We start from the raw sequence: 23,454 nt of genomic DNA on the forward strand, positions 1-23,454 counted from the left end.
GGGCCCTATCATGCTAGGCACTGTATGAACACATAGTAAGAGAGTCCCCGCTCTGAAAACTTACAGTCTGAATAGACAATATAACAAAAAGACGGCCCGTGAAGTCCATCTTATTATAGGGACACTAAACAACCATAGATCCCATTGAGTGCAACCAGTATTCAATAATTCTGAAAATCCAGGGTGATGTTATTTTAGCTATGGAGAAGGCATGCAACTAGTTCTTTTCCACTTCACTTTAGTGAAGGCCTGGCAAAACTATAAGCCCACGGGCACAATTCCTATTCAGGTCAGGGATACTGCAGAATAGCTACCAAATTAGACCTTAGGAAGTCAAAGGGTGTGCAGTGCTACATAATAATAATAATAATAATAATAATAATTTAAAAATTACAATTTTTTTTCTAAGAAACTCTGTGGTGTTGCCAGTCCCAGCTTCAGGTTTCTGCTGCTGAGACTCCATGGAAATCCTTATACACACAGATTTATTAATTTTCTTTAAGGAACCCATTTTTATGTACTTGTCACCTTCCAGGGGGCAATCCAGACTAGTGAGGGGTTGTGTCCCTGCCTGCCCTGAAGCTCTGGGGTGTCTCACAATGCTTTGCTGTTGTAGCTCCCAACCTGGGCCACTAGCAGGCAGGTCACCCCCTGAGTGAGTGTGTATAGCTGCAGCGCTGGCCCAGGCGCTCTGAGCCCAGCAGCCTGTCAGCAACACTCCACTCACACTCTGGCTTCCACCAGCCTGGGTTACTACTTGCAGGGTGACCCCAACACACTCCCAGTCCCAAATTTCCCCGAAAACATGGGTTCTGCACTGTACTGCCCTCTTCTGGGCAGTTCAGATATCAGGGGTCCGCTGCCCCCGTAAGGGGTCAATATGCAACAGTTTGCTACTTTAACTGGCATTACCCAAACCATTCAGTTGAAACACAACACTGATTAGTTTTGATTAAAAAATAAACCAAGTTTAACTACAAAGAGACAGAGATTTTTCAATGAGTACAAATATATGGTATTAAAGTCAGAAATGGTTACAAGAGACAAAGATACAACACTTTCTAGCAGCAAAACTTAACAAGCTAAATTAGGTTGAAGGGAAAATCCTTGCCACATGTTCCCAGCAACAGGGCTGACCAAATTCTCAGGCCAGGATCCCTCCCAAAGTTAAAGGGCTGGTTCCTTGGTCTTCTTAGGTGAGAGAGAAAGAGAAAGTGTGCGCACTTGAGCAAGCTTGGGCTGTTTTTGCCCCTCACTTTCATCATCCAGTTTCCATTTTCCAGAGGGTTACCCCTGGATAAAGCTCATTCCAGCTGTGAGGACGGAGACATGGAGTCCCGTGGTTCCATACTGTTGTTTGCTACAATGCAGCTCAAGCTGTTCCTGCCCCTCTTCGTTGCCGAAGAATGGCCACTTGACTGGCGATTGCCAATCAACTTTGATGACACCTGTCTGGAGGGTCCCGCTTGTTGTTGTCTTTGAGAACCCAGTTTACCTCCTCCCCAGACTTGTCTGCTAAACACATTGTCGTCATAATTTCAGCTTATGTCCACAACTCTCAATACGCATTTCACACAGGCATTACACAAGATGACTGAAGATCAGTGCGTTACTAGTTTTTCAGTCGTATCTCACAACGCATGCTTTGCACAAAGACTCTTACAATGATGTAGAGGGTGCGAATACAGGGGTGCCTTCAGTGACAGCGCTCCACTCTGCTCGTAAGGCACAGCATTCAGCAGAGGGTAGTGCAATGGTCAGAAAGCTCCTGAAGGCGTCGATTCTCATGCAGAAGCAGACGCACTACGCCACGCTTTTGACAAGATGTTCTGCCCCTGATACCCAGAGCGATAAGGATGGCAGGTGCAGAAGGCAGCTGGTTACATGCCCCTGTCTCCTCCCAGCGGTCTAGGACTGACAGAGGGGGCCAGTCTCGCACCATCCTTTGCTCAGAGAAACTCCAGGCTGCCACCACTGACCTGACCCCAGCATCCAGGGATCACAAAGGAGGCATAACGTCCCTTTTGTGCCTCCTCTTAACCCTCCTGCACTGTGCTGAATGTTTTTCTTCCATGGCATAGGATCTGGCCCCAAATGCCTCTTCCTTCAAATGTTGCTCTTTCCTCTTTGGCAAGGATTTATATATATATATGTATTTAATTTCTGTTCTTTAGGTAGCACTGGCCAATATGGTCCTGTCCTTTGCTTCCCAGTACAGCCCTGCCATCACAGCAATAGGTTGAGCTGCTTAGTAAGTGTATAATCCCTCTGCTAGCGCCACAATAGCACAGCACTAAAATACTGTAGGTCCCATGTAACGTGGGGTTTAGAGAGAGAGAGAGAGACTGACAGACAGACAGAGACCAACAGTACAGTTTTTAAAAAATCTATTTCAAGTTTTGATTAAAAAATAAACCAAGTTTAACTACAAAGAGACAGATTTTCAATGAGTACAAATATATGGTATTAAAGTCGGAAATGGTTACAAGAGACAAAGATACAACACTTTCTAGCAGCAAAACTTAACAAGGATCGTTTCCTTGTCTTTACTATAGACTTTGTACAAAAAAAGCACAAGCAGCCCAGGCTGCCTTTCACCCAGGCTATAAAGACCAAGCCTAGCATGAGTTCAATTACGGAAGGGGCCTATATTGCTCGCTGGTTTCCCTTCTCACCTCTCTATCTCCAGCCAGTCTCTACATTAGATAGACAGCAGGTACTTTCTGCCTTGACTTTAATTTATAAGCAGAGGGACCAGAGTAATGGATTTACCTGCTTGTTACAGGGTACAGTATGGACAGACTCACTGTGTCACTACGGTGTGACACTTTGATAGATTATATTGCTGCAGTCCAAGGGCAAATGAACATATACAGGTAAAATTCCCCAGCTGGTTATTTCATTAGACACACGTTTGGACAATTACTAAGGAGATGTGCTAACAATCTTGCACTAGCAAAGAGACGGACTAGAGAACAATAGATCTTTCCTATCTCCAGGGGTACAAGCACAGAATCAAAGTAAAGTGGACTCGATTCTGAGCTCAGTCACACTGATGTAAATCCAGAGCAACTATTCTGAATTCTCCTGATTCACTCCAGATTTACATTAATGAAACAGATCATCATCAGGCCCAGTATTTCTTGCTAATGAACTATGCTCTATTTCAAACACTGTTCAAGTACATGAAAGGTTGTTTTAAAGAGGAGGGTGATCAATTGTTCTCCTTATCCACTGAGGACTGGCCAAGTAGTAATGGGCTTAAACTGCAGCAAGGGAGATTTAGTTTAGACATTAGAAAAAAAACATCCCAATTCTCAGGGTGGTGAAGCACTGGAATAAATTGCCTAAGGAGGTTGTGGAATCTCTGTCATTGGAGGTTTTGAGGGACAGGTTAGACAAAGAACTGTAAAGGATGTTCTATGCAGGGGACAGGACTAGGTGACCTCTCGAGGTCCCTTCCAGGCCTACGTTTCTATGATACATACATAAAACCTCAGCGTATAGTGAAGGGAAATCAGTGTATCACACTCCTGCCAATTGTTGTGCAAATCAAATTACCTGGAAGTATATCGGATGTTTTAAGAGGCTTTACAAGAACGTGGGGACCAGTACATTTGAAAACCTGTTTAAGCTATCAGCAATATTTTATTTAGCACCAACGTAAAATTACAGCATATAAAATGTGGGCACAAGAGGAAGGAATAAACTTCTCATGAAAAACTATTCTGTCCTTTCCAGTAGCAGCACTTGATAAGTACATGATGTAAACATTTGATTACATTGTACCTGATGGCATTTTTATTTGTTGAGTGTCCTGTTCCAGTGGAGAATACGGAACATTTAAATCGCTCTTGGACTCCATTCTTTTGTGCCAGCACAGCCGCTTTTCTTTTATTCCCCAAAACTTGTATTAAGTTAAGTTTGCACATGGGGCTGCAGAGAGACAAAGGAAATGGCCAACGGTGTGAAGAGATGCTGCCCAGGGGCATTTCACTGCATAAATGTCTCCCATTTCCTACTTGGTGACCTTCAGCTCAGGCTGGATCGGGAAGAGCAATCTTTGACAACATATTTCAGGGCATGGCTACACCTGCAGATGTAGCGCGCTTTGAGTTAAACCTGCCTTCGGAGAGCGCAGTAGGGAAAGCGCTGCAGTCTGCCCACACTGACAGCTGCCAGCGCACTGGCGTGGCCACATTTGCAGCACTTGCAGCAGCATCGAGAGTGGTGCATTATGGGCAGCTATCCCAGCATGCCAGTGGCTGCAACGTGCTTTTCAAATGGGCGGGGAGTGTGACAGGGAGTGTGTTGTGTGTATGTGGGGGGAGAGAGAGTGAGGTTTTGGGGGGCTGAGAGCATGTCAGCGTGCTGTCTTTTAAGTTCAGACAGCAGCAGACCTCTCCTCCCCCCTGCCCCTCTCTCTCTCTCACAGCATTCCACAGTGCTGGTTGCTTTGTCCCGGAGCAGATAAGCAGCCGGCTGTCAGAAATGGAGCTTTGAAAGGGCATATCCGCATTCCTGCAGCGATTCCAAAACAATGACAAGAGTGGCCACTTGACTTAAAGGGATTATGGGATGTTTCCAGAGGCCGATCAGAGCGCCGTAACACAACACCTCGTCCACACTGGCGCCACAGCGCTCCAGCAGGGGCGCAGCAAATGTTATTCCACTCGCCAAGGTGGAGAACCAGCAGCGCTGTAGCCGCGGAGTCAGAGCGCTCTACGTGCCTTGCCAGTGTGGACGGGGAGTGAGCTAGGGCGCCCGGGGCTGCTTTATTGCGCACTAACTCACAAGTGTAGCCAAGCCCTTAAGTGTAAGGCCTCCTGCTTGGGGACTCCTACCCACTTGCCTCTGGGCAAGGATGCTTCTTGTCCAGGCACCAGTTCCCAGGTTGGATAAGGAGATCCGTGTTCACTGGAACCTCGTCTAGGCTCTGCAGGAGGGCAAGACCAGATTTAAAATGCATGGAGCCTCAGCGTGAAGGCTGTGATCCCCCAGGAAACTCTATAAGTAGACCCCCCCCTTACACTAATGGGAACAATGCACCTAACAACACACATTGGACAGGGAAAATACTGAAGGTGAGCAGCCCTGCCTAAGTGACTTTATTTAAACTCCCAAGGGACTGAGTTAACTGAAAATACACAAATGCAATGCAAATGGACTAATGCGGATACAACACCCCCCCACACACACACCCACCAATTTTTTTGCCTGCACATCAGGGCTCCCTCCTAATCTACGCACTGTAAGATAGATAATAGTGCTGAGTACTTATAGGCCAAATCCTCACGGTGAAGTGCCCAATTTTTGGCCATTTCTTAGACGGTGAGGCCCACTGCAGTGGATAAAACAGTTCAGTGATTGTGCAAGAAACTGCAACAGGGTAGAGACCCCTTAGAAGCCACTGAGTCTCTGTGAACCTGCAAAGCTGAGGGGCCCGATACCATTCATCTGTGTCCCTTGCTGTCAGTGTGAACGAGATCCATCAGAGTTCCTTTGTTCCTTGCTAGGGTGGGACACGGGGGCCAGATGAGGTAGTCACCATGTCCTGGAAAAGGCCTCTCCTCTCTTGTTCTCCTTGATATCTCCAACTGGAGTCTGCGGATGACTTATTGACATAGGACAGAGACCCCATGCCCCGGGCACACCTCTAACTTTAGGGCTGCCTCCTTTTACCATCCCTCCCCTTGGGTGGGGGAGGGGAAATCCTTGTGTGGTGATTTTCCCCACAAGGATTCTGGTGAGCATTCCCAGCCAATCATGAGAAGCTAAGGCAACTGGAACCAAAGGGTATGGGTCCAAGAGAAGGTTGGGTGGGGAGGGGCAGTCGTTATCCTGGTTTGACTGTTGAAATGGGGCTGTACTTATCTGAGTCCCCAAGGCTCTGCAGGGAAAGCCTGGCATGGCCCTCACACCCTGTGGGATGGGGTAGCTTGGTGGGTTACACAAGCAATTGATGCGTTTAAGATAAAATGTCAAAAGAGTCCACAACAGACCCCAAACCTGCAGCTCTCCGGTGTGAACTGAGCATCCGTGTGGCCTTTAACGTATTTATCTCCACACACCCAAGGGAGGAACGGAAGTGCTACTATCCCCATTTTACAGATGGGGAACCGAGGCAGAGAGACACTAATTGATGTGCCCAAGGTCACGCAGGAATTTTTGGCGGAGCAAGGGAGTAAACCCAGGACTCTGGCTAATGACCTAAGCACTGGATCATCCTCCCAGGTCACGCATAAGGAAGGAGTGTAGATTTTGCTGTATTTGAGTATAGAGTGGTCTCTCGAGAAGGTGGTTGGGACATTGACTGGGGGCTTTTGAAACCGCACTAGAAAGCATGCTGACTAATTCTGCACTAGCAGGAAGGTGGACTAGATAATGCCACTGGCCTTTTCCATCTTTGACTGCCATGATTCCTTTGCCATGCACGGCACATCTCCTACCAGAATGTCATGATGCTGAAGAGGCTTACAAGGCCTGAATGATGACTTAGTGCTCACAGTATAAACCTGTACCACAAAGACAGTCCCTGTCCTAGGAAATTCACAATCTAGGAGTTCGACAATACACAATATGGGAATAAACACACATCCATGGGGTGGGCAGGTGGCAATGGAACAGTAAGGATGGGTGCGTTTGCGTACGATAGTAGTGATGTGGGGTTCAGTATTCACAGTGGCCACTGAAATATGCCTATTCCTTTATACATGTGATGCAGCTGACTTAAAACCACTGGCAAGGGGAATTTTGCCTGGGTATGAACTGAGGAATTGGACTAGAACGTTCAGTTGTATGGAATCGGTTGTATCCCAGGATGGGACGTAACTAAGTTTCATTCAGCTTGGCCAGAGAGGTGATTTGGTCCCCCACACGGTTTGTTTTTATGCCCTAAAGAACTGGATTGTATGCAACTAGATACATTACACTTCCTCACACCTCTCTCATCACACACCCACACACTGCAGAAAAAGCAAAACTAATGAGTTATTACATAATTCACCAAGTTTCGCCAAAATATCACTTTCTATTTAGAACACAGAATCATCCAAGAATAAATCGTACAGAATTACTGATTTAAAAGCACTGAAGTTTCTTTATCTCAGACAAATTTAATACTATTACCATTATAAAAAGAACATTGCAGTTAATGTTAACACACACACACACTTTTCTTCTCCAATACCTAGAAGATCATTATGAAATCCATGCTTTCCCCATTTTTATTCAAATGCTCACTTGCTAATATCAGAATAAAATGAATAGGAATCTAAACAAAGACATTAGAAAAAAACCTCACCCAAAGACTTTTGATATACTCCTGGCCTCTCATAACCATCTTCTTCTTGTTTCTCCCAGCACTTTCAAATCACATCAGCTGGTGCATATAGTATAGTGGTCGTTTGTTTTTAGATCTCGAATATAAACCAGAGCTTTCCCCTCTAACATTATAACAAAGGTATTAGTCATTTGTAGTTTGAGAGGCATGGGAGAGAGACTGTGTTACTTATCTCTCGGCTATCTGAGCGCTTGTGCCAGCAACAGCCACTGAAGTCAAGTGGAGTAATTCCACTGAGTTTAACAGGGAACGGATTGGGGCTAGTTGCTGAGACGTCTATAGAACTGTGGGAAGCATTTCTGGGACGCAAGGCCCAGCTTTCGCAGTCCATCCCTATTCAGCAAAACGTGCTTAGCTCCCACTGACGCTAATGCTGATCATGTGCTAAAATGTTTTGCTGAACTGTGGCCCAGGTGGGTGAGCCACAGCCCACTGGAATCAACAAGAACCTTTACATTGACTTCGGTGGGCTTTGGATCAGGCCCTGACATATGCAAGATGGGACACAAACAGGGCCACCCAGAGGATTCAGGGGGCCTGGGGCAAAGCGGGGGAGCTGCGGCACTTGTACTCACCCATCGGAAGTGGGGGGCTCTTCAGTTGCTCCGCGTCTTCGGCAGCACTGAAGGGCCCCCTGCCGCCGAAGACCTGGACCGCCGCCGGGCCAGGGCTTGTGGGGCCCCTGCAGGGCCTGGGGCAAATTGTCCCCCTCCCCCCCGGGGCAGCCCTGGACACAAAACACAGCTAAAAGAACTGAGCACACTCAGCAGGGCTAGTGAGGCACTGTATGACCAGCGGGTCTCAAAGCCGGGCCTGAAGAGTTGGCAGGCAGCAAACACTTCCAGGCTGCCAACCGTCTGCAGCTATAACCAGCCTGTATTCCCCTATCAACGACCCGCTGTGGATAGAGATTGCAGGAAGTCCCACCTCAAAGGAGTCTGACAGGCAGCAGCCTCATAGCTCCTGCATCTGCATGGCTCCCACCCTAGATAAACCCAAGGGGCATTCCAGGAAGTGCCCAGGCAATAGCACACATCTCCTGTAGCTGCCACGACAATAGAGGCTCTTGAACGACCTCAGCTTGATTCAGACCTCACCTCCTGGCCTGGCCCCTGAAACCTGACTCGGACTCTGACACTCGGTATGCGCCTCAGGCTGGAAGCTGCCTACGAACTCCTCCATTACTTGCAACCTCAGGTTTGACTTTGCTCCTCTCTGCCGTCGGCAGCATGCTGACAGGCACAGACTGTCCAGAGTGCTCTTCCAACATTCCCCAATAAACCCACCCTCCTCCAAGGCCTCCACAAACAATCCAGTGCCCAAATGAGGTTGAAAATCATGTTTCTGGTTTCTAAATGGATTAAACAAGGCTCTCCAAGGTTGTGTCATCACAGGGAATTCCAGGGTGGAGGACAAGGCACACGAATCACAGATTTACCATTACCAAGGGGAATAGACTGGAGAAGGCAGGAATATGGACATCTTAGCAGCTTCAAAAAGCCTAAAAACAGATTTTCATTAGGAATATTTCTAGTTAATCTCTCTCTAGTTAAGCAAGCCCCAGAGTCCATGCTCCTCAGCCAGTACCCTGCCCACCAGAACAAGATCATTGCATTTATTTTGCGTTCACTTCCCCATCTGGGGGTCTGGAGACCACTTTCCCCCAAGGTCCCCGCCACGTTACATTCAATCTCACACTCACAAGAGTTTTCCTGAGCACATCTGCAGGCGGACACGACTCCTCTTGCACTCAGCAAAAAGTACAAAGGAAGCTAATGTAACCTTTCTTCCTCTAAAAGCTGACCTCTTCTGTGGCACTGAAGTCTTAACGTATGAGAAGGAATTAGCCATTTGGGGTCTTTATTAAGGAGGGACTAGCCTGTCTCCTGTGGGGGTGATCTAGAGCCATTGTGGCTTGCATAGGCATCTAGCCCATGGAGGGCCACTATTTCATTGGAAGAGCGGAGAGGAGAAAGTGGAAGCAGCAGGCAATACATTCAGCTACACAGCTTTGGGGCAGAATCTTTAGCAACAAAAATCCACGTGGCTATTTGTCATGAGCTTTCATATAAAAGGGATGTGCCAGTGCACCTCCACATATCTGATTTAAGTGTAAAAGAGCAGCTCTGCTAATCACAAATGTTTTCTTCAGCAAGAGACCATCCAAAATTAAAATGCCATATTAAAATAAGTGACTATATTATTAATTGGGAGGAGAATAGCAGCATTACCTCAAGGCCCCAACTGAGAGCAGCGACTCATTGGCCAAGCAGTGAACATACACATGGTTAGAGACAGTCCCTGCTTGGTTCATCTAAGTCAGGAATAACTGAGTGGTGCATAAGTCACTTTATTTAACAGTGAAAATAAGAACCAGCATTTTTAACTTGATTTGATTTTTAGACTTGAAAATCTCTTAGGGAACATCTTATCTGTCACTTACAGACATGACAATGAATTAGTGTCCCCACCTCAAGTCTGACATCTTATTCTCTGATCACTATTGCACAGTGTTTGCAAAGTAATTTATTTCCCCATATTTTCTCCTAAATGTGACTGGATTTTATGGCAACACTGTTTATAATTCACAGATTGAGAATCTAAAAAGTTCCCTGTGCAAAGTGTGTTAACGGTTCCACATAGACCAAGACCCATTAACTTTTTTTCTTATCTCACATAATGTCCATAAGTGAAATCAGTATGGGGGCCAATATTTATAGAAACATACTCTTCTACATGAGATATTTGTTCCCGCACTTAAAAAAGAGTAATGTTAGACATCCACAGAACAACACAAGTTCATTAAAAATTGACAACAGCATCATCATATACTTTTTAAATCAATGAGTAGCTTGTGTCATTTTTACTTATATGGTATCTGCATATTCTAATCATGAATTCTGGGAACCACAGAACCAAAATAGCAGGACACTGATGCATGGAATAATCAGCAGACTCCTATTGCTATGAGTTTACCAGGAAACAATTAAGTCATTTCCCCCAAAAAATGCATAAGAAGGAAATAAGAATTTACTTACACTGCACAATGAGCTGCACCAATGCTTCTCTGGGTTTCACATTAAATCCATTGTACTGACTGGTCTGACATCTGTATGTTCCTGTCATCTCCCTAGACACATTCACTATCCTCAGTATTCCATCATAGCTCTCCATCTGCATGGATCCATCTGGCATTGCAATCTCCTTATCAGCTCTGGACCAAAGAATTATAGGTTTGGGCTTTCCGGTCACCTGGCATTGTAGTTCTATAATGTCTCCTTCCCGGGTGACTAAAGGTGATTTTTCTTGTGGAACAGTCAGATTGGGCGGAACTTCAACGGGAAAGGGGGGGGAAAAAGAGAAGGATCCCTGGTTAGTATTTACAGGAAAAGTAGTTGCAAAAATGAAGAAACATACAGTGCTGCTACTAGTATTTTCATGAGATGAACCTCTGGTCACATGGCTTTCCGATGAAGTATGTTTGACCTTGCAAACTTGTTTTATAATAGAACTTACTACAGACCACGTATATAACAGTCAAGGACTAAGGGCAACATTCATGTTGGATTCAGAAATCAAAACAAACTTCATGAATGGAAGGAAAAAAAAATGCTGTCACGACATTACCAGCAAAGGCTTTTCTTAATGCACATTTTAAACCTACAACCAACCCTGGGAAGGAACATTTGAACAGTTTTTTCCAACAAGTGTCATGTAATTCCTTGACTAGGAGCACGGCATAACAATGATAAGAAGAGGCGGTCAATGAAATCAGTGCTAGTGTACGAAATACATGATAACATTTCCATTTTTCCCTAGACAGTTTGTTCCCGAGTGAAAGAGTCTACCGGGGAAGGTGCGAGATCAGAAGTAAGTGCAGCTTGTAACCATATACTCATGTCACCAGTCCAGTGTTTGTACTAGGAGCCTATTAGCATTCAGCAAAGCATCCCGCAGTTAACCCCATTAGAGATGGCACTTCTGCCTCTGTACTTTACGTAGCTACTTTTGATAAGCACAGAGCACTAAGAGCGTCAAAGGCTTGAAGAGAACATTTTTGCCATGTTCAATTATCGTCGCAATCTCCTCATGCCTATATTCATTTTGTAACCCAGTTTTTCCTTCTCTCTGAGCCATGGGCTTAAGGCAGCCCAAAATACAATTCCTGGAGCTGTGTGTGATTTCTAGACGTGAACTGCCACATCTGGCACCACACAGTGTTGTGTTTACTTCCATGGCTAACACCTCCGGGTTGCTTTGTAGTGGGTCCATTTAAATACAAACAAGTGCAGTGTGCGGAGGGAATACCATGCGATTGGGTGCACAGCCATGCAATAAATACATGTGTTGAGTTTAATTTGCCTGCCCACCCCTCAAGAAACTATCCACCCCTTGGGACTTGTTCTAATGCTTCAAATCTCTCAGCACTTCAAACACCCACCATTTCCTTTTAATCGGCCTGCCAGAGAAATTTTGCTTCTTTCCCCCAAAAACATTGACTTTTCCAAAAAAAAATTACCCTGCCCCCAGCCAGGATGGGCAAGATTCAGTCTTGCAGCAAATCTTCTGTCCATTCAAACTTGCCTCAGTGAAGGAGGCTATTGAGTTCCCTTCCAGCCTTACATTTCTATGAGTCGTTGATTCTACCTCACAGCCCCGCAGGGCCAGAAGTGGAACCTTTGTACCGGTGAGAAGGGGAGACAGCCCCATCATCCCCCTGGGATCCAGCACTCACTTCTAGGCCTGCAAGATCCTTCGTATCAGACTTTAAAACAGGGGCGTTTTCAGGCACAGCAATGCTCTTTTAGACTATTTCACAGGCTTTAGTAGCACCCTCGGAACCCTGCCCAGTGAGACATGCCATAACTGAAGCAAACTGGTTTTACAGAAGGATATAATAAAATGAACCTGTACTGAAAAAGCAAATCTTTCTAAAACGCTGCTAGAATATATCCTTGTGTAACATGTGAGGCACACACCTACAACACAGGCGATGGTATTGGGCACAATGGCTTGATCGGGCATCATTTGGCAAATCCTGCGTACCTCACTCAGAGCCTCGTCAGCCATCAGTACTGCAGTCATCCCAAGCTCACGGTGATAAAACCACGACACCCCCTGCCCACGTTGTGTTCTTTCACTCATGGTGAGAGCGTGTGTATGCATATACATGCCTACACAGCAAACACACAGAACAACAAACTATCAGGAGCAGGCCGAGCGAGCTGACGTGAAATGAAGCTTTCTCACTCAAAAAGAACAGACATGGGAATACAATGGCTTGAGAAAAATATATCTGACGCCTTTCTCTTTACACCAAATGCCACATACTGACATGGGAGAAAGAGAGAAAGATAGCATGTAACTCAGGGCACAGCTGTCCCCAGTCCCCATACCTGTTATAGCAATAGGGTCCGGGAGGGGGCGGGGGGGGTTGGACAAAGTGTCATTCCCCCATGGAATCACCATGGCCCAGATGCTTCCCCCAAAAAGAGGCGGAAGAAAATACAAATGGAATTTCTGACTCAGCAGAAACAAGACAGCACTCGAAGAATAAATCCTTATCAGATACAATATTTATCAGCACACTCAGACCACATCTCACTCTCCCCCGGCCCACAGACACTACTGCAGCAATAAATGATTTGTCAGTAGAAGTCAGGCAAGTTAACAAAAGCAGCCCAGCCCCAACACACACATCTCTGCCCAGAATCTCATAGACTCACAGAAATGCAGGGCTGGAAGGAAACTCAAGAGACATCAGGTTGTCTAGCAGAAAGTGAAGCAGGGCCAAGTAAACCTAGATTATCCCTGACAGGGGTTTGTCCAGCCTGTTGTTAAAAACCTCCAACGATGAGGATTCCACAACCCCCTGGTATCTAACCTAAATCTCCCTTGCTGCAGATTGAGCCAATTACATTTTGTCCTACCTTCAGTAGATATGGAGAACAACTGATGACAGTCTTCTGTATAAATTATATATTTGTGATCCTTTTCTGTAGTACTACGGCCTAGCCAGTTACACCTCATTCTGCATGTGATTTTTCCTTCCTAAGTGTAGTACTTTGCAATTGTCTTTATTGAATTTCACCTTGTTGGTTTCAGACCAATTCTCCAGTATGTCAAGGTCATTTTAAATGCTAATCCTGTCCACCAAGTTTTAGAGAACCCTCCCAGGTTAGTGTCATGTGCAAATTTGATAAGCATCATCTCAACTCTATTATCTCATTCATTAGTGAAAACAGTACATAGTACTGGATCCAAGACAGACCCCTGTGGAACCCCAGTAGGTACATCCACCCAATATGGCATTGAACCATTGATAATTAGTTTTACCCATCCTAGTTTGTGGTCTGTTTGATGAGTATTCCAAAGGTGGCTGAAGTATTTAATTTAAAGAGGCCAGAACAAAATGGAAGAAAACAAAAGACATGAACATTTATCTGGGCAATGATAGCTAAGAAGGATGCGCAAAAGCATAAGAAAATTTACCCAAGAGATCTTAGATTTAAAGTTCAATAGGGCTGGGACCATTTTTCGTGATGGTTTTGTACAGCACCCAGCATAACGACATGCTGATCCCTGATTAGGGTCTCTAGATGATACCACAATCGTCATTCATAGGAGCAAAGACGGATACAGGAGACGAGTTGCACAGAGTGCTGATGGCGAGGACAAGAAGCTTGTGTTCGACGCAGCTATCAAGAAGACGCCAACGGAAAGATTTGGAGAGGGCACGAATGGAGTCAGAACAGTGTGCAAATTACTTGACCTCTATCTCAAGTATCTAGTATGCACACATCACCCATAGCATCCAGGGACATGAGTTTCAAAGCACTACTTGATTTACAGCAGCATTTTGCATGGACAGTTGGAGGACAGAGAAGGCGAGAGAGAAGGAGACTTCAGAGGAGGGTGTAGAGCTCAAGGTAGGATATTACCAGCCCAGGATGAGGGATTTAGAGGTGGGGAGGGAGAATAAAGGATAACATTCTGAAATGTTGTCAAATAAATGCTCAGGAATTAGTGACAGCCCAGATATGGAGGTGGGAGAGGATTATTACTTACACATCTCCGCAGGTGTGCACAATGCTTTGCAGACATAGGAAGACGGTTTGCAATGAGTGGATAGCCGAATTAGGAGAGAGAGAGAGGTTGTGGCTCTGGGAGAGAGGGATAAAGTTCACAAGTATTTGGTGCATGTAAACACCAAGAAGGGACTAGGCTGTGTAGAGTGGGCCAATGGCAATTGCACTAGTAAGGATGGATGAAGTCAGGCAAAGGAATGTTTGGGCTGTGCTTCAGGAAATAATCCCAAACTGAGATTAGATTGAGTTAATCTGCCAAGAGAATTGACGGAAGCCCCTCACATGCGCCATTTAAACCTATACTGCTCAAGGCACTAAAGAACATTGAAGGGAACTACATTGCTGGGCCAGGGAGATAAGAGGCCCCCTTATTTAGGGCTTTACTTCCTTCAATTTCTACAAGGTCAAAGGTGATGTTCAGGACCCCTAAAGTGCATCCCCTGCCACAAGTGGCTTTGCGACAGATTCAGAGTTCACGGCAAAGACAAAAAAGCTGCTTTGGAGAGAGGGTTACCAAGAGGCCTGGCTGAAACTGGTGACAGCCATCCAAGATGGTCTGTGAAAGGGAGCTCAGAGCTACCTCATTAAGCTTTAGTAAGGCAGCCATTAATCATCATTAGGAACCTTCTCTTTCTTAATGGACCATCTCCTGGAAGGAGAGTGAAATTGTTTACCAACACATACTGCATGTTTGTCTTCAAACAACTGTTTGGGGAAACCAGGAAGGGGATTTAGCAGGCATCTTGAGAATGGGCAGAAGAAGAGTTGGTATCTGGACAGCTAGTGAGACTGCCAGTCCTGCCAAAGGGGAGTGCTTTCAAAAGATGGAAACTTTTGAACCTTTCATTCACCTTTCCTTTCTTCTTCTCGGGAAGTAAGTTGAGAAGGTCTTATGTAGTTTAGCTTCAGAAAAGTGTAAATCCAGAGGTGTCAAGCAACGCAAAGGTGTACACAGATAAAGAGATTGTAGAGCCTACACACCCAGGCCAATTTCATTCAAGGGTCAGGGATGGAGTTGTCTGTTCCCATCAAGTTGTGTTGCAGTCAGCCTGTGGTGTGCAAACAAGACCAAGGAGGAGATGAGAGTCAGAGAAGATGTGGGTCAGTGAGATCTGCTGTGATAGCAGCTCATCATCATCACCTTGTGCAGTAGCACAAAGGCAGGGAGACATGTCACCACACAAACTGTGCTGTAACGTGTAGTATACGGGGCAGCTCAGTCCACAAATAAAGAATAAAAGTCCTGTACACATTCAATATCAAGTAATCATAAAAGGAAAGCATTTTAAAGCAACCCACAGTTTCTTTTTCTCCTCATGAATTTATTGCTTGCAATGATAAACATTCAATGGATGATGTCTCCAAAAATCAATTTACTCCAATAATAAATATGTCATTTGTTTCCTCCAGAACCCATTTGACATCGCTAGACTACTTATAAATGATCACTGTTGGACAATGCTTGTAGCTTACAAATGTCTTAATTATCCCACTAATTATACCAAAGAATGCTCTTTGTCATCATGGACATAGACACTACTGTGATTTTAATAAACAATTTGAACTAAAATGAAGATGATTCTTTCATGTGTTGTCAAAGGCAGAATGAGATGACCAGCAAACAGAATGCTTCGTCAATAGATCAGGGCCCCAAGTTCTAATGAACAAATGAGGTTTAATTAGCAAATTCTTTAGCAGATAATTGATCAGTTTAAAGGGGAAGCCCTCTGAACAGATCATCACAGGGAAGATTTGTGGCTTGATGTTCTACTGATACATTCTTGCACTTTATGAGTTACTCTGCCAGTTCGCATTAATGTGTTTGTATGGAAAATACGAGTCTCATTCTACAGTCCCATCAAAAGGAGTGACACCAGTGAACTCTGATCAGGCCAACACTGGACCCGTTGTCCCATCCACATTGTGCTCTATTCCTGGGCTTCACAGCCGCAGAACTAGGATGTTTCCTAAGAGGATACTTCTGCTTCAGCTTCTGCAGCAGTGGTCGGGCAAAGTCCAGTCCAGCCTCGCACAGCTGGCCAAGCCTGCCAGTTTCAGAGCCAGGGATTTGAGTCGATGTGCCCTCTTTTTTACTGCAAGATGGGCCCTTATCTTTAAGATGTCCAATGGTCTGGGCTGAGCATATTCAAGAAGTTCGCCTAAAGTTCTGGAATGAACTTCACTCCTCTGGCAAAATGGGACTTTGTACTATAAGAGCAAAGCTCACTGGTATAGGAGAAGCACTTTCTCGCCAACAGATCCAAGGCTGTGGAACCAACTCCCCCCTGGAACTAGGGATCACCAGAAATCTCACCAGATTTTCTGCTCCAAGTGCAAAGTGTGTTTCTTTTCCTGCCTTCTCTAACGGAAACATACAGGATCACGGGCATTTAAAAGCAAAACCCTGCCAAAGTAATACACAACGCTGCATGAACAATTCTCCTAAGAGGATGAGAAAGAACAAACCACATGAGACAGATGTTTTGGTTTGGTTTTGATTTTTACTCAAAAAAGATTAGTAGTGATTGGATGTCTAACATAGTGAATGCCAGTGAAAATGAGATAAGATCAGAGGCTAAAATAAGGAAAGAACAAGTTAAAAAATACTAAGACAAATTAGTTGTCTTCAAGTCACCAGGACCTGATGAAATACATCCTAGAATACTCAAGGAGCTGACTGAGGAGATATCTGAGCCATTAGTGATTATCTTTGAAAAGTCATGGAAGATGGGAGAGATTCCAGAGGACTGGAAAAGGGCAACTATAGTGCCAATCGATAAGAACGGTCACACTGGGTCAGACCAAAGGTCCATCTAGCCCAGTATCCTGTCTTCCGACCATGGCGAATACCAGGTGCCCCAGAGGGAATGAACAGAACAGTTAATCATCAAGTGATCCATCCCCTGTCACCCATTCCCAGCTTTTGGCAAACAGAGGCTAGGGACACCATCCCTGCCCATCCCGGCTAACAGCCATTGGGATGGGCCTATCATCCATGAATTTATCTAGTTCTTTTTTTAACTCTGTTATACTCTTGGCCTTCACAACATCCTCTGGCAAGGAGTTCCACAGGTTCACTGTGCATTGTGTGAAGAAATACTTCCTTTTGTTTTAAACCTGCTGCCTATTAATTTCTTTGGGTGACCCCTAATTCTTGTGTTATGAGTGTAATAGGCATAGTTTGACTACTATTTGGGGAGGGGGCAGCTCCAGTCAGGCCAACGGGGATGCACGTGTGTGGGGGGGATTCCATGCCTGCTAAAGAGGTGTCATTTCAGATTGGGGGGGGGCTTTATTCGTGATTCCAGAGGCTACTTAGGTAACTGAAAACTCCAAGTTTTTTGTTTGTCTGGGTTCCTCCCACCCCCGCAGATAATTACTTGGAAATTATCTGACAGGAGCACTGTATCTAATTCTGATATCAAATTAAATAAATATTAGACCCAGTCAAATCTAATACTAACATGTTCAGACACCTTGTGGCAAGTCACTTAAGGAACACTGGTTAGGTTTAAAATTGTAATGTCTATTCTTACTCAGATACTCTTACTAAAGTCAAAAAGGGCCATCACGATCATGTATCTGACCTTCCGCACATCGCAGGACACAGAAATTCACCCACTCGCTCCTGTAATAGACCCCTAACCTCTGGCTGAGTTACTGAAGTCCTCAAATCATGGTTTTAAGACTTCAAGTTACAGAGAATTAACCATTTACACTAGTTTGAACCTACAAGTGACCCATGCCCCATGCTTCAGAGAAAGGCAAAAAAATCCCAGGGTCTCTGCCAATCTGACCCAGGGAAAAAATCCTTCCCAACCCCAAATATGGTGATCAGTTAGATCCTGAGCATGTGGGCAAGACCCACCAGGCAGATACCTTGGAAAGAATTCTCTGTAGTAACTCAGTGTCCTCCCCATCTAGCACTGGGGATTTTTGCTACAGTCAATCGCTGATGGGCCACATGTCATTGTAGGCAGTCCTGTCATACCATCCCCTCCATACATTTATCAAGCTCAGTCTTGAGGCCAGTTAGTTTTTTTGCCCCGACTGCTCACCATGGGAGGCTGCTCCAGAACTTCACTCCTCTGGTGGTTAGAAACCGTTGCCTAACTTCAAGTCTAAACTTGCCGATGGCCAATTTATATCCATTTACTCTGGGATCCACATTGGCACTTAACTTAAATAACTCCTCTCCCTCCTTGTTATTTATCACTCTGATGTATTTACAGAGAGCAATCATATCTCCCCTAAGCCTTCTTTTGGTTCAGCTAAACAAGCCAAGCTCTTTGAGTCTCCTCTGTTAGGGTAGATTCTCCATTCCTTGGATCATCCTAGTAGCCCTCCTCTGTACCTGTTCCAGTTTGAATTCATCTGTCTTAAACATGGGAGACCAGAACTGCACACAGTATTCCAGATAAGGTCTCACCGTACCTTGTATAACAGTAACAACACTTTCCTGTCTCTAATGGAAATATCTCGCCTAATGATCCTAGGACTGCATTAGCCCTTTTTCATGGCCGCATCACATTGACAACTCATAGTCATCCTGTGATCAACCAGTACACCCAGACCTTTCTTCTACACTGGCACTTCATAGCGCTGCAACTTTCTCACTCGGCGTGTGAAAAAACACCCCCGGGAACGATGCGAGTTTCAGCGCTGTAAAGTGCCAGTGTAGACACTGTATCAGCGTTGGGAGCTATTCCCCTCATGGAGTGGTTTTTTTCACGGCGCTGGCAGAGCTCTCTCCCAGCGCTGGTGCCACGACTACACAGCCACATTAAAGCGCTGCTCAGGTCAGGAGTGTTTTTTAGGAGATGCGGGTCAACTGTTTAATTTGCATCAGAATTGGATTTGGGACTCTAAATGGTTTGGGAGCACATAGATCTGGAAAGGTAATGGCTTAGGCCCATTACCACTGAATCTTTAAAATGACACTTTAATTTCACGAACACCCAATGAAATTCACTCCTGATGCACAACTGGAATTTTAAAGGCTCCAGAAACGTGTCATGTCCCCTTGTCCTGTTATCCATTTCTGATTGGTGGGAGGCTGAAACAGCACATCCCATGAAAGTTAGCTTCAGCAAACTCTTCCCTTCTTTGCAATGCAGCGCATGAGGTTTTGCGTCCTCCCCTTTCGACAGGAGTGGGAATCCTGCCGGAGTAAGGAATGCAGGATGATGCCCAAAGTCAGATAACTGATGAACAGCAAGATGTCTAGGACAGCAATGCTCAGTTCTGGCACCTGGACGATGTGTTTGTGCATGGACCTTATGTTCATCGCTATCACAGCACTTATGAATCTTGATGAATCACTAATGACCTTCAAATTCAGACTGAAACACTTTCAGCTTCCCCTAATTGGATGATGAAGTCATACAAATAGACATCATGTCTTTTAAGACGTTAAGGAAGACTGGTTCTGAATTATATTTTTTCCTCCCTCTTTCTGTTTGTCTTGCATGTTACGGGAGAGTGAACCTAAGTACGGACATAATTCATCACTGCCTGCAGAAATTATGAAAAGCTTACAGGGATGGTCATCTGATGGATGCCTCTCATTTATCCCATTACTCTTCCAGATGATCCTATGGCAAGTAAAGATAACGCAGTGGTAACTTTCTGCTAGAGAGGTAACACATGAGTGCACAGAATGTCATTCTCCCACATGCATCCATCATACCCCAGCCTTACATTTGCCAGCTAACAATCTTCTCTCTCTTTCCACTTCACTCCTGTCCTGGTTAGTAAGATGAGCACTGCTAAGCTGTACACCTGGAGTGCATGCTACACTACATCGTAACCTCAGGGGTGTGAGGCTGTTGCTCACGGTCTCTGCCTTCACTGCCTTTGTGATAAAGAAACATGTAGATAGAAATTAGTACTCCAAGTATCGCAATCACTGACTGTTTTGTCTGTAAATCTGTGCTTCACTTCAGGTTTCACTTGGCATAAGATTTTGGCTAAAGACAGAAACTGATGGGAGGTGGTGGTCTTTGAACAATGAAAACAGAGCGATTTCTAGAATGGGGTTTTGTGCTCTGATGACCCTAAAATGCCTGTATAGTTGAACGGTGTTTTGCTGGGTATGACAGATAAGAAAACCAACTGTGTGAGTACTAATTACATACTCCTGTGCATCCTGATTCTGCAAATCAGACCCACATGGGCAGAAGCTCCTGATAGGATGGACCCAAATGCAGGATGAGAGCCATGGCCAGTACAGATCACATGTGAAACAAAACCCAAAGAGAACCCTGATTGTTGGGTATGATGGTTGTAGAGGAGCGGGTGGAATTTTTCCACGGGAGGTGGGTGTGGGGGAGATGAATCTTCCACATCTTTGTCAGAGCCAGCCCAATTTCAGCTGGATAACCCAATTTCTGGATAAGGCCTCCAGAGAGGAGGAGGATCTGACCACCTCACAATCATTAAATGTATATATACACTCAGCATTTCACTGGGAGGCAGGGAAGTGCTATTAGGCCCATTTTACCAAGGGGAGATTAAATAAGCCTTTTAGAAATTGGGCAGCACGTTTGTGTGCGCGTGGCAGGGTCAGAATGAGGCTGTTCCACAACACCTTCGTACTCTGCTGCAAAACTGGACCTGGGATGCATGTTCTTTGCTGGCTTACTCCAGTGGCCTGTCTGACATCCACAACATACCTCAGATCAGCGTATAGGGGAGCAGTGGAGGCCAAAAACCTAACTTGTTTCAAGACCGAGCTCCATAAGTTTAGGAAGGGGATGATATGATGGGACTGCCTACAGTGGCATGTGGCCCATCCACGACTGCTATTAGCAAATCTCTCTAATGGCCAGTGATGGGACGCCAGGTGAGGAGGGCTTTGAGTTACCACAGAGAATTCTTTCCCGGGTGTCTGGCTGGTGGGTCTCACCCACATGCTCAGGGCCTAACTGATCGTCATCTTTGGGGTTGGGAAGGAATTTTCCCCCATGTCAGATTGACAGAGACAAAGGCAGGGAGTATTCGCCTTCCTCTGCAGTGTGGGGCAAGGTCATTTGCTGATTTGAACTAGAGTAAATGGTGGATTCTCAGCAATTTGAAGTCATTCAACCAAGACTTGAGGATTTTGGTAACTTAGCCAGAGGTTATGGGCCTTACGCCGGAGTGCGTGGGCAAGGTTTTGTGGCTGGCAATGTGCAGGAGGTCAGACTAGATGATCAGAACAGTCCCTTCTGGCCTTTAAGTCTATAGGTCTATGGCTGCTAGCATAACCTGAAGGAAGTTGTAGACATGTATCATATCAAAGACAGGAACTATAATGCACATAACACTGACGTGCTTTGCCTCTGTACTATAACACAAATTTGTTATTTTAACATATCTGGAAATGCACATTCATTTTTACTGGGAAAATTGACTAGCACCCCTATTTTTCCTAGTGATGGCAGAAAGAATATTTTCTATTACAAAATCTATTTTGTAGATTATTAAAGCAGCTTTCATTTGGACCTGGTTGAAGGGCCTTTGTTGTTGTTTTTGTCAAACTCATGAGAGAAAGGTGATCATCAGTTTTGCTCTATTCATATTTGATTTGACATACCTGGGGGAGAAATCCCTTCTAATTGATAAAACCCCAATAATGGGTAACAAATGCAGAAAATAACTGACTCTACCAGAAAGCATTCCATACTAGCCGAAGGCCTTTTGTTGTTCTGTGGCCGCAGTAAGAATGGGGACTGGAAATTTCCACTGGTTGCATCCGAAGAAGTGGGTATTCACCCACGAAAGCTCATGCTGCAAAACGTCTGTTAGTCTATAAGGTGCAACAGGATTCTTTGCTGCTTCTACAGAACCAGACTAACACGGCTACCCCTCTGATACTTAAGAATGGGGACTGTGTCAGTCGCTAAAATCAGCCACTGGTAAAAAAGGGTAAGAAACTGCAATATTCACACCTATGTGTTCATATGAGTTACAAGCCATCCATCAGTTGAGGGAGAAACACACACACTCCATACGCACTGGAAGACACTCTTAGCTGAGACAATTGCCAACAGAGGGACATACTTTCTTGTAAGACATAGAAATGAACACGCACTGAGAACCTAAACCACAATGGGTGCCTATGGGATTTTGCCAACTAGGAGCAGCATGAGCCCCAGTATTCCCTTACATACGCATTAAAACAGCTGCCTGCCCCACACCCAATGTCTACTATTAGATGCGAGCAGCTGCGTGACCTCCCTTTGGGGAGTAGAGCATCATCTGCCACCTAGCCAACCTTCCACCTTCTGTTCATGGGGGCAGCACACTCTGGGAACCAGGAGTCCAAGTTATGGAGAAGCCTGCTAGGTTCATTCCTCTTCTCTTGCATACGCAATGAGGAAGAGCCACAATTGTAAAGCCCAAGTGCAAGGGAGCAGTCTTACCTGTACTGCTGGATATGTTGACATCAATGCTGATGTCGGATATGCCTCCGCCTTTCAGGGATGCCACGCAGGTGTACGTTCCAAAGTCAGTGAATTTCAAGTCGATGATGTCCAGGTTGGTGGTGCCAGGGGAAACATCAGGGTCCGTCTGGGTGATGACCATCCTTTCTGAGCTACGCAACGGGCGTCCATTTTTAAACCAACTGAATGTGAGCTCCTCAGAAGGAACAGCTTCCACCTGGCAGGAGATTTTCACCTCGCGCCCAATCTGGATGTTGTCGTCTTTGTGATAGGGGTCAGGCGTGATCCAAAACCGGCCTTTTTTTAAGGCTAAAATATAAAAACATGCCCACAGTTAGTCTAATATGGTACAGCTCTTGCAATCCGAGACCCTGATCCTGCAAACTGGTATACCCATGCACATTAATGGTCCCACTGAAGTCACGGTAAACTACTCAATGTGCATAAAGTGGAACACGTGGATTAAACGTTAGCTGGATCAGCATCATAACTGTGGCATACATATGCATTGCTAAAGCTCTCACCACTGTTGTCATGCAAGCAAGGAATAGATACAGTAAATAAATCTGGCTGAGCTGCTGGCAATTGAAGGGTAATA

At 45.2% G+C, this 23,454-nt stretch overlaps 1 protein-coding gene across 11 annotated transcripts in view; it reads right to left on the reverse strand.

Moving 5' to 3' along the window:
* Positions 1-23,454, reverse strand: part of MDGA2 (MAM domain containing glycosylphosphatidylinositol anchor 2) — a 632,812-nt gene that overhangs the window by 203,129 nt on the left and 406,229 nt on the right. For all 11 annotated transcript variants that reach the window (XM_039537891.1, XM_039537889.1, XM_039537890.1 and 8 more), the window contains exons 7-8: positions 22,836-23,165; positions 10,381-10,674 (exon numbers count right to left, since the gene is read on the reverse strand). In XM_039537891.1, the coding sequence (XP_039393825.1) occupies positions 10,381-10,674; positions 22,836-23,165 (624 nt within the window). The remainder of the gene's footprint in view (positions 1-10,380; positions 10,675-22,835; positions 23,166-23,454) is intronic.

Source organism: Mauremys reevesii, linkage group 4, assembly GCF_016161935.1.
Source record: "Mauremys reevesii isolate NIE-2019 linkage group 4, ASM1616193v1, whole genome shotgun sequence".
In the NCBI taxonomy this organism is placed as follows: Eukaryota; Metazoa; Chordata; order Testudines; family Geoemydidae; genus Mauremys; species Mauremys reevesii.